This window comes from Nansenia antarctica, assembly GCF_963989245.1.
Source record: "Nansenia antarctica genome assembly, chromosome: 4".
NCBI lineage: Eukaryota > Metazoa > Chordata > Actinopteri > Argentiniformes > Microstomatidae > Nansenia > Nansenia antarctica.
The window spans coordinates 62,149,408-62,166,531 of record NC_137689.1 but is presented as its reverse complement, the minus strand read 5'-3'; the positions used below and the strand labels follow the sequence as shown (position 1 = coordinate 62,166,531).

General features: G+C 43.2%; 1 protein-coding gene across 1 annotated transcript in view; it reads left to right on the top strand.

Annotated features, from left to right (window-relative positions):
* psd3l (pleckstrin and Sec7 domain containing 3, like) overlaps positions 1-16,455 on the top strand; it is an 87,981-nt gene extending 71,526 nt beyond the window's left edge. Inside the window, exons 9-14 of the mRNA XM_080528344.1 lie at positions 3,846-4,030; positions 6,329-6,399; positions 10,142-10,299; positions 11,840-11,984; positions 12,125-12,268; positions 15,984-16,455. Of these exons, the coding sequence (XP_080384470.1) occupies positions 3,846-4,030; positions 6,329-6,399; positions 10,142-10,299; positions 11,840-11,984; positions 12,125-12,268; positions 15,984-16,181 (901 nt within the window). The 3' untranslated portion in view covers positions 16,182-16,455. The remainder of the gene's footprint in view (positions 1-3,845; positions 4,031-6,328; positions 6,400-10,141; positions 10,300-11,839; positions 11,985-12,124; positions 12,269-15,983) is intronic.
* The last annotated feature ends 669 nt before the right edge of the window (positions 16,456-17,124 follow it).

The window sequence follows — 17,124 nt, the reverse complement described above, 5'->3', positions numbered from 1 at the left end:
AAGTATCCGTTTTCAGAACAGATTTTGGAGTTTTGACAAAAACGGTTAGCCAGATGTAACCTCCTTTCGGTATTGTGTTTCGAATTTTGAGAAGTTGAGCTATAGTTTCAGGAAACATGTTTAAACGATTGGGAAAAACTGTCGTGTCTGTATGCTGGAAGAGATCCCTAATCAAAAGCACTGTTGTGTTCAGCTAACAACCTGTTAGCTGTTATGTAATTGCTCCACTGTACAGTATTTTGGTGCTGGAATCAATACAGTTCTCATCTTTCAAGTTTCCTCGATCATTTACAAACAACAAAGCATTGCTACTAATACAAAGTACATTCCTTGAACCTCTCTGGTGTGTAATTGCTCTAAAAAAGCTCAGACTATCTGCCCCAACGTGCCAAAGCAGGCATTCAAATGGTGTTTGCCATGTGTAATGGCCTCCACTGCAGCATTGGAGACATTAGTGACCCCTGAAGGCCTTGGCGTCTACCCAGATGTCTGTCCACAGAGACAGCTGATGCTCTTTTAGCAAGTTGTCTGTCTTCCTGAGCTCAGAGGTTCCATGGTTCTTTAACAAGTCCTTCCTCCTGAGCTCTGTTGTTACTGCTAACGCCACTGTAAAGCCTCCCACTGTCTTACCGTTGCTAGGTGGGCATAGCTACACTGAAATAGATAGTATGAGTCCTTTCTGGTATTTTCAGGGGGTTGTGTGTGTTAGGAATCTTGAGGTATTGATAATCTCCACCTCCCCCCCTGAGCATCACGTTAGATGTAGCTTCAGCAGTATTGTCTGTGTCAGCAACTGGAGTTTGGGTACCCTAGACTGTTTGTTCTAGAACTCTACTATCAATGAACCTCAATTGAGCTGTTATTTCAAGAGGGGTTGGACTTAATCTCTTGAACGTTCTTAAGAGTGTGTCTTCAAACCGAGGGATCTATAAGCATGTGTAACCGAGTTGAGAGCTAGCTGGTTTCCACAGGTATTGTGGTGAAGGTCACATGTCTTAGCAATACAGAGAACGCCGGTTCAAGACTCTTTTGTCTGTGTTTTCAGCAACGACGCCTTTTGTTGATGCCTTTCACACATTTGGAAGCACTTGAAAAGCAGAAATTGGTGACACGAGTCCATATAAATGTACAGTGGGGGAAATAAGTATCATTTAAATATGTTAATTAAATAAACACATTTCATATTGTAGCTATTCACATGACATTTAGAGCAGACATTCATATTCACTCAATAAAACTACACAGCTAACAAAATTGTAACATTCCAATCCATAAAAAAGTAAAGGAGTATTGAACAGGCTTATTAAGCCTCTAGTTAGCCGCTAACTGAAATGTATTTAATACTTGGTGGAGAAGCCTTTGTTTCCAATGACGCTTCCAGTACGAAAAAACAAATCGTAGGCTTGGCCGGTTTTACGGTTAAACTGTAAACCTTGGTTTAAAAAAAATAAATAGCAAAGATTTTTGTCAATACCGTCATAAAACCGCCATGAATTGCTATATGTAATAAACGCGTTTGTCCAGTCTTCCCTTCGCTTTCTCTTCCATTCACACATGACTTCCGCTCAGACCGTGTCGCGCATGTTTACAATTGTAAACAAACCTTTCAAACTTAACGTTCTAGGCACGTTTTGCGCGCTGTAATTCTCCCCGATCTATGAGTGATATTGGATTACTATTTTGTCCTATTATTTTTTCATTCAACTTTTTACACCTTAGGACCTAACAACCAATAAACTATACCAAACTTGAAGCAATGGAGACGGACAATGTGACTTAACACAAGTGAATAGCTGCAATGGAAATATGTACTTATTACTAAAATAGTACTTATTCCCCACACTGTAATTTCTCTTTCACAGACATTAAGGCCAATGTTGGTGCGTAGTCCAACTCAGCCCCAAAGTGTTGAAAGAAGATGTCTTTTAAGCATAGCTACGTAACTTTTTTGTTGCCAAGTAATTAAACGAAATGCACTTGGCAAAGCGCAGGAGAGTGGCGGGCAGCCAAGGAGACAAGTGATGGTGCAGGAGGAGGAATGATGGCTTCGCTGTGATTTACCGCTTTACACTTTGTGGGGTTCATACCTTACTTACTCTGCATCAGGGGAGGCTGATGGAGGTAGAAATCGGGGAACAGGCTCATTGAAATCCATGGAATGGAGTAAAGAATGGTATCAAACACCATTCCTCATTCCATTCCATGTCCTCTGATTTCTACCCCCATCAGCCTCCCCGATACACAGCACCCTGCTGGCAGCAGCGTCCTCTGAGGCGGAAGGTAGCAGGTGCTAGTTCAGTCTTGTCACATCCATTGATTACCTTTGTTGTCTGATCATATCACTCATATCTGTAAACGTTCCTAAAGCTGTGCCAACCCAAAAACATCCAGCAAATATGAAGAGAAGGTGATTTATGTCTGAGCGGCCCATATGATCACACTTTGTAGTCTACAAGGAGAAAAACTCATCTTCAGCAGTTTTCAACAGAATTCAACTGTTTTCAATTTGTATTTGATTTATCTGCAGATATTCATCTAGATAATTGACACTGTATCATATGCTGAGTTCAAAGTTTTTCTTTAGTGCAGAATGTAATACAATGTCTGCTGAGAATCATTTGGTGTGTGAGTTTGTCTAAACACTCCCATACTGCAGGTTTATAGACCTTCATCTTAGTGCAGTGTTTCTCGAACTTTTTCTGACCAAGGACCACTTACCCAATAAAAGAAAATGTGCGGACCACCTAACTAAATAGCCCCGGAACAACAGGCCTTAACAGTATATCATAAAAATTGCAGCCAGTTTTATATAGCACAGCTTACCATACCTTGTATGAAGCCTCTGTAGTCTTCGCATTTTCCCCAGCAAAAAGGGCTCCTTCGTCATCTGTTTCTGCAGTTCATCACGTTCTCTCTCAAAAAATCCGATAGGTTTCCCCATGTACTCCTTGGGCTTACTTTCAAAAGGTATCACTATTATGTATCACTGTTGCTATATATAGCCTATATATAAACACATTGTGTTACAAATATCAATCTTATTCACTGTATCTAATTCAGCACTGAAGCATGAAGCATGAAGATTCAGCACAGTGTCCCCTTGCGACCTCTGTTGATATGAAAGAGAATTGCAGCCTTGGAGAAAAAGATGGCAGCCAAATACCAGGGCAAATACCACAGAAACACAATACTGCAAAATCGTTTTATACTAACTAGATTTTGAAAATGTAAGGATACTGGGTGGTAGAACGCACATATCTAGGAAAAGTCATGAAAGGTGGGTCCTGAAATTTGATCGAGTGCAAAGCTAGAATTTGTTTTTACTCACGGCTTTCCTAGTGTTAATGGCACTGTTTCCTGTGTCTGCCATCGTGATCCACCCAGGGGGATGGGGGGGGGGGGGGGTTGCGAGGGTTGTGGTGTCACAGAGAGGTCCCAGTATTGATTGTGAATAAGCTGGACAGGGTGTTGTTATGAGAGCTGTCTGACTGGGTTTCTGTTCAGACTACAGAAACACTCCCACTAGCACAGCAGGCCTGTGAGGCCACCCCACACAGGGCTGGACTGATCAATACAAGTCTTCTGCTGTGGAAACACACTACCGAATATTTGGGACATGGATTTATCTCATAGCCAGTTATGTATTGGAGGGCTTTTTGTTCAAATAAAGATTCATTTATTTATTTATTAGTATAGCAGCACATTTTATACATAAATGCAATGCATTTTTCAGGAAGATTAAATAAAAACAGAGAGAGAAAATAAAAACAAAAGGTAAATAAAATGCTCATGAGTAAATAGATAAAAAATACGAAAAAAAGTATTTTGTTGTGTTGTGTCCTCAGAGATGGAGATGAGCTGAAGAAGTCCCTGTCTGAGCTGGCAGACAACAAGACAGACCACAAGAGCATCAGCAGGATTGGAAGCGGCAGCAACCCTTTCCTCGACATCACCCATGACCCCAACGCTGCCGTCTACAAGACGGGCTTCCTGGCCCGCAAGATCCACGCAGACATGGACGGCAAGAAGAGTAAGGCACCCGTCAAGTCGTAAGCTGTCTTAAGCTGTGTGCCAATTCTCTAAAAAGAAAGTGAAAGAAAGTTGCACCCTCATCTCCAAATGCCACCAACATTTTTGGCTTGTACGCTTTCATCAGGGTGTGTCCCTACACTTTTATATAATAATAATAATAATAATAATAATAATAATAATAATAGTAATAATAGTAATAATACATCAAACTTATATAGTGCTTTTCTAAGACTAAAAAAGTTTTACAAGAAGAATTGAACGGCAGAGAGAAAAAAATCTAAATCAAAATAATGGGAAAAAAACATACCTCAGCTAGAGAGACAAGACAGAGGTTCGGGGAAATTAGGGTGGGGTGGGCAACAGTGACCACATGGCTGTGTTGGTGTACAGTATATGTAAACATGCGTTGGAAATCCACACTCAGGCAAAAGGGGAGAGAATTGGAATGCATCAGTAGTCCTATCACAGACTGCTCCCTTTTTAAATGTCACACACATGCAAGTGATAATTAATCACAGTTTGTTTCAAATGTTAAATCAGGTCACACACATTGAGTTTCTAACCTCGTGCTTATAATTGAGCAAACAGCTCTCACCTTTAGAAACTACTGGAACAAAAACAGTTTTTTTCTTTTGATCAACATTTGGCGATGGATTTTGAAAACCGTCTAGCAGGTTATTTTTGTTGATATACTACAGGCTTCGGTGGCTTCCTCCTGAGCTTCAGTCAGAGAGAGAGAGAGAAAACAACATATTTTCTCATTTATGCCATTCAAAAGCAGGATGGGATGGGATGTCATGGCTGTTTGAAATCCCCATGTGGAATGCCCTCTTGGTTGAAAAGAGGGTACGTCAACAACCTCTTCAGAGCGCCTGTCATGGCTTCCGTCAACTCAGAAGACCAGAGCCCTACGACGGTGATGTCTGCTAACAGGGAAGACAAATAGGTCATTAAAATAATTGCTGCCTAATGTGAACCTTAACAGAGCATTTTAGATGCAGCACTGCCAGCTAACCAACATGAATGGATGGATGGAAGAGACATTACTCCCCCGTATTTAATATCCATTTACCTCAGGGCTCTAATGACTTTTTGGGAGTCCAGAGGAAACAAAACCTGCTGACTTGTTAGAGCAGAGCTTTTGCTTAGCCTGCTAACAAACCAGCCACAGAGTCAAGTTAGACTCAACTTCTTTGCTTGGCAGAGGCCAACCCTGGCATTCTTCTATATGGACACATTAATACACTCCAACACAGCATGACAGACCCCAGACTGATAGTTCATATAATTGAATATATGGTGTTAAACGAGAGGCCACTGGTGCAGAGAGCTTTGGAGGTTATCTTGATCAATGGCTTTTACTTGGTATTTTCGATACGCATCATCAAGGGTTGTCGCGGTATGTTTTATACGTCGCATGCAGATTTTGTTTTTATAGTCCGTTTGAATTTAATTCCAGCCACAGTTCCTCAAAGATAACTCACCCAGTGAAGTGAAGACCCCGTAAATGTCCGATTTCACGGTTGTCATAAATAACTAGACCAGAGCAGACGAGGGCAGAGCAGAGCCCTTTTCAGGTACACAAGTAACAGCATTCCATACGCTCTTAGACCATTCCTCCCATACTTTCCATGCCCTAAAGTTTAGGGCCTAAACGGTCCCTCTACATACCCATGCCACAGCCACAGTGGAGCTTAAAAGGGACTCCAGTTACAAGTGCCATCCATGCTTATCTGATCCCGCTAATCACATGATGCCCTGTTAGAATGCATCTCACTGTCCCTCTGAGGACAAGATTCTAGAACTATCCAGACCCACATACTCTAGAATGGCCCTAGATACTCAGTATGGGTATTGACAGACAGACATGGCACTGTCCTCTTTGTTATGTCTGCCGGATAGAGGGATCGGAGTAGAAGAATGAAAAGTATGACAATTGGATTTGGACGGCTCTCAAAGCTAAGCCCAGACACTTGAGACAAAGCTATCCCCCTAGCAAAGCTGAAAATAAACTTTTGTTGTGGCGCATTTTCTCTCCCCGCAAGTGAATGATGTTAATTATTTTCAGTCACGCTAGATTGTTTGTAACAATATTGGATTTTTGTGTTTGGTTGTTAAAGTTAAAAGCAAAGAACAGACCTGAAAACAGATGTGGGCAGTTGACTGCTGACCATGCTGTATAGACAACCAGATTAGGGATGATTTGGCTCTGCTAGCATTCATTTTTCAAATAACATTTCAAAATCATACAAAAAGACACAAAATGAAACATATCCCTCTTCCTTTCCCTTCCCAGCGCCCAGAGGGAAGAGAGGCTGGAAAACCTTCTATGCTGTTCTCAAAGGAATGATCCTCTACCTACAGAAGGTAAGGCCCTCAACCTCTTCAGCTCCTTCAGATGTGATGGCCTTCCCTAGCCTAGTAACCCCTGACCCAAGGCCTGTCTCTGGGGTAACTAGCACTGGCCTGAGCCAGTCAGGCATGGAGAACAGTCCCACATTGTTTGTCTTGCTGAGCCAGTATCAGTGTGGAGGCAGACATCGGAGGACGGGCACGTTGGAATGCATGGAATGGAAAGAGGAACGGTATCAAACATGAGCCTGGAATGGTATCAAACCTCTGATGTGTACCTCCACCAGGCTCCAAGGCTTCAGCCAAGGTCGTTCAGAGGACAGGTGCACTGCCAGTGTGTGTTACTACATAGCTACAGCTGACCTGTGATGTTTCTGTAATTATGACTTTTAACTCTAGTTAAATAAAAGATACATAAAAGATAAATAATATGTTGATGTCCTCTGAGTCTGCTCAACACTCGTCCTTTGTGTTGCTCAGATTGTTGTTAGCTTTTGTTCTGGCCCAGTTGCCCATCAGAGCAGGTAAAGTGGAGGGTTTGGGAGGCAAAGCCCCCAAATGGCTACCGATGGGGGCCAGTAGATATGGCATCATGCTCCAGTTGCCACCATCTCCTCTGCTGCCTCCCAGCATTACTTAGACACATAGCGTCTTACATCTGCTTCCCCCCCTAGCACTACATTTCATTACATTTTAATTTGCGACTTGCCTTGGACAGAATTAAAATGACATTGCAGGGTCATTTACTGAGGAAAGATCGGAGCATATGTTTGAGATGTTCCAACTCAGTTAGAAGGTTTTAATAAATCAGTAAGGCAGGAAAGGGGGCGTTGTTAGGCGGGAAAGCAGGCGTTGTTAGGCCTAACACGGAGCGGAGGCCGGCAACCCATCAGCTGTGACTTCACCATAAAGCACAGACTCAACTGCCTTATTGCTTCAATACAACGGTTACAAAACAGAACAGAGAATTGTAACAAGAAAACAATGCTGTAAGTATTTATGGCATGATAGATTGTGGTCATTTCTGCCCTGTGCTTAGAAATATAGTTCTCAAAAGATCATTGTTGTCAAGGTAACTTGATAAACAAATATTCGTATTTCAAGTGTTTGCGCAGGGATATTGCTATGGTAAAGAGGAAAGACATGCCATTGCTGTTACTTTATAAGTGAATAAAGCACGACATCAAACGTCTCGGTCAATCGCTATTGTTGTTCTGATCAATCCTTATATAATGTAGGATATTGAAGCCTGTCTGTCTGCCATCTTTTGTGAGGCAGCACTTTCAGTGTCATAAGGTCATCCTGTAAAGTCTGGCAGAAACCTGCTTTACTGGCATTCCTGTCTGTTACCCTGCCATTCAGCTGAAACACACTCCAGACTCCCTGAAAGGCTGACATTGTGACATTTTACTGATTGAAGTCAAAGCCAAACTTTTTAGAAATATTCTCCCTGCAAACAGTTTTCAATCCTTTGCAACCAATGAGCAACATAGACCAGTGACTCTGCAATGTGCAGATTGAAAATTGGAACATGGTATTGTGCTAATGACCAGAACTTGCAGGTACATTAACTTTGGAGTAGCAATCACCGCAAATGAATCTCTGAGCCTCGTCAATAGGCAGAGGCTGAAGTGGCTAATCTCTCCCAGTTCTAATTTGAAGTGCACTGCTTTGACGTGTGGGCAGCGGTCATACGCAGGCTTTAGGTATAGAAGTCCTAGAACACCTCAGAACACTCTAGAATGTCAATCACCATCGGCTTGGGTCAATTGCACTTCCCTTTAAGGACGTCATCCACTCAGTAAGTTACATAACATACCTACGATAGTGTAAAGCATGGTGTAATGGAACTGTGGGGAAGGAATATTTGATGATACAAAAGCAAGCTATGATTCTATGTAGAGTGGAGATGATGATGCATCCATATTTTATTTGCATATGTCAGCATAATTATGAAAGCGCTTTATAGCCAAGGTGGGTTCAACATGGTGGAGCTGTCTGCTTGTTGACATGGTTATTAACTTTCTACGCTTAAATTAGATGCAGTGCACAGTTGTTGGGCGTTAAGTGCATTTTTATTGCTGTAGGAGACATCGAATGAATACAGATGATACGCTGTATGCATGGTTTGAATGTTTTCCTATGAATGACTATTTGCATATTGTCTAGTTTAAAATGATAACATGCTATTAGTACATAAGGAAAATTGTGCGGTTTAGCTTGCTTGTTAAAGAATGGTAAAAACTCTATCGTAGATAATGTACATTTTAAAAACTATTATAAGCTACAGAATACGTAGCTTGCATTATCCGTCTGGTTTTCACAAGGCTAGAAAGGCACAGCGTTCTAGATCATGTCTGAGCGATGAACAGGAAGGCATTCCATTCTGATGTTACAGGAGGGTACGTGATAAACAGTAACCTTGACATTGTGGCACCTGACAGATCTAGTTTTAGCATCAATAGCCCAGTCAATAGTGTTTACCATGCTACCATTCACCCTCCATCAGTCAATAGTGTTTACCATGCTACCATTCACCCTCCATCAGTCAATGCAGCCTGGCGCAGAGTTGTGAGAGATGTCATATTAACACAGCCTCCTATTCACACTAGGGGTGCAACAGTCCAGTTGGCCCACAGTTCGGTATGAACCTCGGTTTTTGGGTCACGGTTTCGGTTCGGTTTCAGTACATGTTTTTGTGCGTACGGAGAAATAAAATGCTACTATTTATTTACGAACTGTTACTTTACTTTATTTTGCTTATACTTATGGAACTTAAACATTTAGACACATTCCAGAATATGACTGGTATATTGTATAATATAAACAAATAACAAACAAAAAACACTTTCAAATGTAAAAATAAATTAATTAAATAAACACTTTCAAATGTGACACCAGTCAGGGTTTTGATAAACCAGTACATTACTTGTACTGAAACTACAGATTGTAAGCTTTCAAATAATGTGTCATACATTGAAATCCCCCCCCCCCCCCCCAAAAAAAAACTCATTTGAATGTTGTTAGACCTCAGGCACATATTGGGTTAAACTGGCTGTAATGAAACCGGAAACAGCAAACGCTGCTAACAGCTAGCGGCTAACAAAGCACATCGCTATGAAGGTCCAAACTGTATTTTAATAACATCACAACATGCTGATAGAACCTCAACATGCTAAAAACACATAACTACACATAATTAGATGATCGCACAGTCCTTGCTTTTGAACACGTCCTAAAATGAAAGTATGTTTACAAGCCATGTATCACTTATCCAGTAGCCTCCGGAAAACAATAACAATGAATCTATTCCACAAAGTATACATATTTAGTGATCTGTAAACTGTTGTTTAATACATTGAGTGGGCTCTTCAAACTTCAAGTTGCGTGTTATGACAAAAATTATTTTGGCAAGAAAAATCTATTTATAGCCGTTTCACGGATGCGAGTGGTTTACGGTTTCACCAGCTGCAGTCACAAATGTAAAAGTGCCTCTTAGGCTTGACTACTGGTATAAGAGAGGAAGAAGTGAAAGTAAAAATGCACTTTAGCCATGACATATTCGCATTATGCACATATTGTGAAGCATTTCTTCGACAAGTGTTAATGTTCACTGTTTTTGTTCCCTCGTCGCTCAATGCCCAAACCAGAATGAATTACCCCACAACGCAGAGTACCACCCCTGTTTTCCTCTCTCCTCTCCTGTAAAGTCACATTATTAGGTGTCTGACACGTTGCCTGTTGTATTTCCCTCTAGGATGAGTACAAGCCGGAGAAGGCCCTGTCTGAGGAGGACCTGAAGAACGCCATCAGCGTCCACCATGCTCTGTCCATCAAAGCTGTGGACTATGAGAAGAAACCCAACGTCCTCAAACTGAAGACAGCCGACTGGAGAGTCTTCCTCTTCCAGGCCCAGTAAGTTCTAAGGCTGCGGGCCAGCTGACACCAGCGCCAGCAGAGCCCACAATTTACTGCTGCTAAACAAATTTGCCATCACTTCAAGTATAGTGGAGAGGGTTAGGGGAAGTCGTATTCCTGGAAGCCAAATCTAATTTCATGCTTGGGTTCAAACATAGTGAAAACATTAATCTCAGCCATTTGTCTGTCTCAGGTCTATTGTTAGGCCTCCCCCTAAGAGAGGTGCTTATATCAATGAGGGAGGTCTGGGACCTGAGAGAACAGATCAGGGTAGAGTTAGGATCTCCTCGCTGTTCACCTGAACTACGCTTATTCATTCATTATTCATCTGAACTAAAAGTTATCTTAAATTTAAAGGTGTGGTATTGTCACTTTTGAACACCTTTCTCACCCTCCAACCCAACCTAATACCTTGGCTTTCAAGCTAAAGCATTTTCCAATTTCAGCCTGAACTTTGCAGCATGCCACGAAAGGTGTTTTTAATCAAAACGTTCCCATATGAAGTCACAAAAAGCAATCCTGCCCAGTGTTTCCTCCAGGAATTTTTACAATGGTGGCGGGTAGCGTTGACCGCGCGCAGCGCGCGCCCGCGATTTTTTCGCGTGCACGCGCATGAAACGCGCACGCGCGCTCAAAACAACGACGTAATTTCAGCCAAAACTCGAGGATGGCCCAAAAAAATAAAATGTTTTCCCGTACGTCTCTTATTGTCTGTGTCTGCATGTTTTTCCAGCATGTAATTCCGTTGTCAATAAAAAAATCGTCTCCCCTTCTTTTCATTATCATTATGGAGGCTTTATGGTTGTTGTAACTATTATGGGAAGCGGTTGACACAGTAGCCGCTTTTCGTGTACGCTGCAGTGGATCCCTTCACAACGCAGAAGAAAGAGGAGAGAGAAAACATTGTCAATGTGCAGGGAAGAATCATGTATCAGCAGGGTTCAACAGTAACGCTTGCCTGGGGCAAGTAAAAAAATTCGCCGGGTTTGTTTGCGCGAGCCCGAAGACGCTGCTGGATCCTGGATCTGTTTACCTGTGTGCAGGAAGAAAAACAGACGGAGCAGGCGCCAGACCAGACTAGATGATTGTGGAGTGAAGAGATTATTAAAGCGTACGCGATGCGACGGGTGATCGACAAGCACGTACACTTTCATAATATCTTCACTCCACGATCATCTAGTCTGGTCTGGCGCCTGCTCCGTGTTCTTCCTAAACACCGATGCACAGATCCAGGATCCAGCACCGTCGTCGCGCATATTGTAACATTTGAAGTAGTTTGTCTACACGCAGCCTAGATGTATTCGACCAATCACAAAACAGTTTTGCAAGCGCGTCGCTTCGCGCTTGTGGGTGTGTCTAAAAGAAAAAGCGGCCTAAATTTTTTTTTTTTTTGAGAAATCTGCATGGTGGCGGAGGAAATTCCATCGTGGCGGTGCGCCACGATGAAATGCATGTAGAGGAAACACTGCTGCCTGTTGTTTGTAAGTTGTTTATTTATTTATTTATTTGTTTGCGTTTTTGTGTTTTTCGCCACCAGGAGCCCAGAGGAGATGGACTCTTGGATCAGAGTCATCAACTCAGTGGCGGCCATGTTTTCCGCCCCCTCATTCCCTGCTGCCATTGGCTCCCAGAAGAAGTTTAGCCGACCCCTGCTTCCTGCCACCACCACCAGAATGTCACAGGTACAAGATGACCGCTAGAAGATCACCTTCTGTCTGGAAACCTCTATGATCTCTATGGCTGATTTACCATAAAATCCATTTGATGATGGTTGTACTGACCTAGTGTAGTACCTTAGTAAAGCATAATCTCTCTGTTCCAGGAGGAGCAGCTGAAGTCTCACGAGGCCAAGCTGAAGCATGTCTCCACAGAGCTGGCAGAGCACAGGTCATACCCCCCGGACAAGAAGGTCAAAGCGAAGGACATTGACGAGTACAGACTCAAGGAGCACTATCTGGAGTTTGAGGTAAATATCACTGTGACCAATACAGATGTTCAGGGGAGGAGGTTGGAGAGGTTGGAGTGGAGAGGGTGGAGAGGATGGAGATGTCGGAGGGGAGGTTAGAGAAGAGGGTGGAGGGGAGGTTGGAGAGGAGCTTGGAGAGGAGGAGGTTGGAGGAGAGGTTTGAGAGGAGGTTTGAGAGGAAGTTGGAGAGTAGGAGGATGGGGAGGTTGGAGACGAGGAGGATGGAGAGGAGGATGGAGAGTAGGAGGATGGAGAGGAGGTTGGAGACGAGGAGGATGGAGAGGAGGATGGAGAATAGGAGGATGGAGAGGAGGTTGGAGAGTAGGAGGATGGAGAGGAGGTTGGAGAGTAGGAGGATGGAGAGGAGGATGGAGAATAGGAGGATGGAGGGGAGGAGGATGGAGAGGAGGATGGGGAGGAGGTTGGAGGGGAGGTTGGAGAGGAGGAGGATGAAGAGGAGGATGAAGAGGAGGATGGAGAGGAGGAGGGTGGAGAGGAGGTTGAAGAGGAGGTTGGAGAGGAGGTTGGAGAGGAGGAAGATGGAGAGGAGGTTGGAGAGGAGGAGGGTGGAGAGTCAGAGCCGGGTTGCTGCTGGTCAGAGCTGACTGCGCTGGTACTGGTACTCGCCTGTCTGTTTTTTTTAAGGCGCTAAAAACTGCTTGTTTCTGTGTGCGTTCAGCCCACCTCAGCCTGATCCCTGCTGACGCACACTGTAGAGAGTAGCACTCATAGTTTCTGACATGCCCTCATACAGGCGGACCACAAGGGAGGGGGAAGGAGGGGAGGGTGGGAGATGCTCTGGCAACACTTTTGAGCTTTTCTTATCCACTTGAGCTTTTCTTATCCACTGGCTCAGGATGTCTCCTCAGCCTTCATCTGTATCCTCCACATGGTCCAGTCCTCAGGGCCAGATTACAACCCAATCCACTGTCCTCAGTAGGCAACAGAGCAGCTTCAGGATACAGAAGAAAAAGAACAATCTATGTACCCTTTCTTATTTGATTTTAAGGTTTTATAGTACACCACAAGGTCTCACGCACACTGTCAAAGGTAACTTCTAAGTCGTTTTCAAGAACCATTTCCTTTTCTTAAAAGCTTATGGACAGCCAACCATAGTATTTTTTTTAGGGTTACACTTTATTTTATGGTGCAGAAATTACTTGAATTTGACTTGATAAACAAAGCTAATATCCATTCTAAGAGCATTTAATCACCTTTATCGTGTATCGACATACCAGCGTCATGTCCAGGAGGTGTACTTGTACATCAAGCCGCCTCACTCTACAGAAACAGGAGATTGGCTCCTGCCCTATAGGCCATTAGGCTCGAGAACCACGGTTCTCAAGGCTACTTACTTATAATGATATATATAATAATGATTTAATTGCTCTGCTCTGCTCTGCCTCCATCTACAAGTGAAAGGTTTCAAAGCATCAACTTAATTTTGATTAGGGTTGGGTATCGTTTGGGTTTTATCCGATACCGGTGCCAAACCACTACTTTTAAAACGGTACCTAAATCGATACTTCAAAAAAATAAAAGACTGGGGCGAGAGAGAAGTACCAAAATTAGGTACCGAAATCTCCACTGCAATTCGGTACCCAACCCTAGTTTTGATTGCTATTCAACTCTCTAATCAAAACTCTGAAATCCAAAATATGAACCTTTTGTTAAAATGATGAGTCTCCACGTCAAGCAAATTTTGTTTGTTTTTGTTTCAACACAGAGAAGTGAGTGTGCTATTCAATTAGAGAATTATTCTTCCTAATTTGGCTCAGTGCCTCAATGGTAAGTGTTCTCTATTGTGTTCTCTATTGTGTGTAAACGTCTTAGGAATAATGATGATATCCTTCTGGCTCCCCTCCTCCTCTCATCTCCTCTTCCTCTTCCACGTCCTCTCCCCTCCCCTCCCCTCCCCTCCCCTCCCCTCCTCCTCCTCTCCTCTCCTCTCCTCTCCTCTGCCTCTTCTCTCCTCCTCTGCCCCTCCTCCTCTTCTCTCCTCCCCTCCCCTCCCCTCCCCTCCCCTCCCCTCCTCCTCCTCTCCTCTCCTCTCCTCTGCCTCTTCTGTCCTCCTCTGCCCCTCCTCCTCTTCTCTCCTCCCTTCCCCTCTTTGTTTTGACTTCTATTTATCCAGCCTCTGACTAAAGATCAGCTTGTCTAGAGGTCAGCCTCTGACCTAGAGGTCAGTGTGGTAGGGTCTTCTGGGGTGGGGGAAACACACTGGTGTAGGGAAACAGGCCGTCTGTCCATCCACTCTGTATCATCTCTATCAACACACCAGCTAATAACTGCCAGGAATAGGTCAGGAGCGGCTAACTTTAGCGTTAGCTTTAACATTTCCGCGTAAAGTATCCTAAAGGGTCGTCCTGAGACGGCAGCAGTAAGTCACACTGGGACGGCTTTCCATTATATGACCCCATTCACTTCCTGCTGAATGAACGTATTCTATGAACAAATTATATGAGCGAACCCAATGATGGATGTGTCCAGAGTGGGTCTTGCGCTCCCTGGGCCAGGTGATGGATGGGCCTAGGTCCAGTTCTCTAGTTGAGTGATTAAAGAGTAGTGTCCGGAGAAGCTGGGGTCGATACACACTGGCTACTGGCTACAGGAACCTCCGCTCTGCTCCCCACTCACTAGTCTACACAGTACAAAGGGCAACACAGAGCAGCTAATTGGTTAAGAGATGGATCAGCACTAAGCTAAGGAGAATGTTGTCATCCACGGCGTCTCTTTGGAACTTTAGATTAGCGTAATAAAATTCTGGTTGGTCATGATGACATTTGGCTTGCCAGTATGAGGTCACTGGCATGCAGGTGATGGGAGACATTGAGGGTGAAGTATATTGATTAGCAATCACTAGGGCTAATTGATGAGCTGGCTCTGTCTGTGTTGGGAGGCTCTCTTTAATGTCACTCACCACATGAACTGTTCAGTATTGCTGTTCCTCTCCTCAGCTGCTCACGTAGGGTGGTCTGATATGACAGGTGTGAGAGATTGAAAAAGAGAGATTGCATGAGAGAGATTTAGAAAGAGGGAGATTCCTTCCACAGGGAGTTAGTTATGTTGAGGAATGAAAGATTCATGATCGTGACTTATTATTTCTGCTGTGAATTTCCAATTAATCCTCCACAGAATTAAAAGATAGATGTTTTAATCAGAGAGCTATCATAAAACATCTCCCCATGGCCTGTGGGACTGTAAGCCCACTTGACATTTGAGAGATCCTTAGATAACGGTTTGATGTTACAGAAAAACATATCTCTTTCTAGAAGTTTCTGCTTTCTCTGAGTGGTCTGTCTCTCTGGAATAGAGTGATGTCAAACAGAGCCTCTGAGGACTGAAAGAGGAATATAGAAGTCTTGCCTTGGGGTTGGGGGGGGGGGGGGGGGGGTGGCAGTTGGTAGCAGAGCAGAACATACATTTCTGTTGTAACAAATGCAAATTGTACTATTATATATCTGTGATTCTATTCAAAGCTTCTGTGGTTTATATTTGAGGAAATACATACAGTAGCTTGACATGGGACCTCAATGCTCTGAGAAGCTAGCATTGTCACTACGGCTAGAAGCTAATGATTGTTCAATTGAAGTCACTAACAAACAGTTTGTATCTTAATGAGTGTTTACATCAATGTTGTTATATCCTCTAGTGTGTTTATTGTAAGCACTAACTAACCCTCTCTCTCTCTCTCTCCCTCCCCCCATGCCTGAAGGAGAATCGTTATGAGATGTATGGGAAGCTCTTAAGAGAGGGGGTGAAGGAGCTGCTGGCTGGTAAAGATGGTGACGCGGCTTTGAAGAAGTCCCAGTCCAGCCCGTCTCTGAACCAGGAGGGCCAGCCGGCGGCGGCCAAGGTAAAACGCAACACCTCAGAGAGGAAGGACCGGCCTGACACGCCCAAGGTCACATAGGAACCTCCTCCTCCTTCACCATCTGAGAACGAGCCATTAACACGCAACAAACAAAACAAACAAACGTGTGAATATATTTTATGTAATTTATTTATCTGCCCACTGTTTTGTTGTAAGGAAAACAGTTGTAAAATGTAAATGATTGAATAATCGTCCTTAGATTGACTGGTGCTTGCGTAGCATTTTTTCTTTTTTATGGAAACATTGCATTATATATATTTGTGGTCCTTTTATTTTGTTGTTATTGACGGACGTTGCTGTTGTCATTATTGTATTGAACGTAATGTTTTTTTCTTTTGTGAAGCGTTTGACTCTTTGTCACTTTATTTGATCTCGCTGTATTGTACCTTCCGTCTCACAAAATTGATAAAAAAAAAGATTTTTGTTCTTGTCTCCAATTTAGTGGAATTAATATCTTCTGGGAGGGATATACAGTACATAGTAGATAGATATAGAGTAGTCTTACTCAGACGTTTTTATTTTGATATGTAGTTGAAGTGAACGTCGAACACATTTAAATAGTCAAACATGGAGAGTATTTTACACAAATATGGCTTCCAGCGAGAACCGGCAGGTGATTTTGACGTCCAATTTTGCTCCTGCTTTTCCTCATAGACCTTTTAAGGTTATTTTCTTCTGGGAATGTTTATTTTTCATACAGATGGTGCATCAAGATGTACATAATAGGAAGGTGATGCATTGTAGAGTTTAAATGTGGTTGAGGATTCTAGAATCTTTCCCTTCACATTCAAACCAAAACACACTACCAAGACAACAGCCTAGTAGGGTGGTGTACAGCAGGGTAGCATGCGGAGTGGTATTAAACATGAACGCCTCCCCTGGTGGACAGTATCCTATTCCTAGTTGAAGAATGCACCAGCATGTTCCAGCCAGTGAGAACAGTTTCCGACCCCTGTTGGGTCATTCATGGTTTTGCACCAAC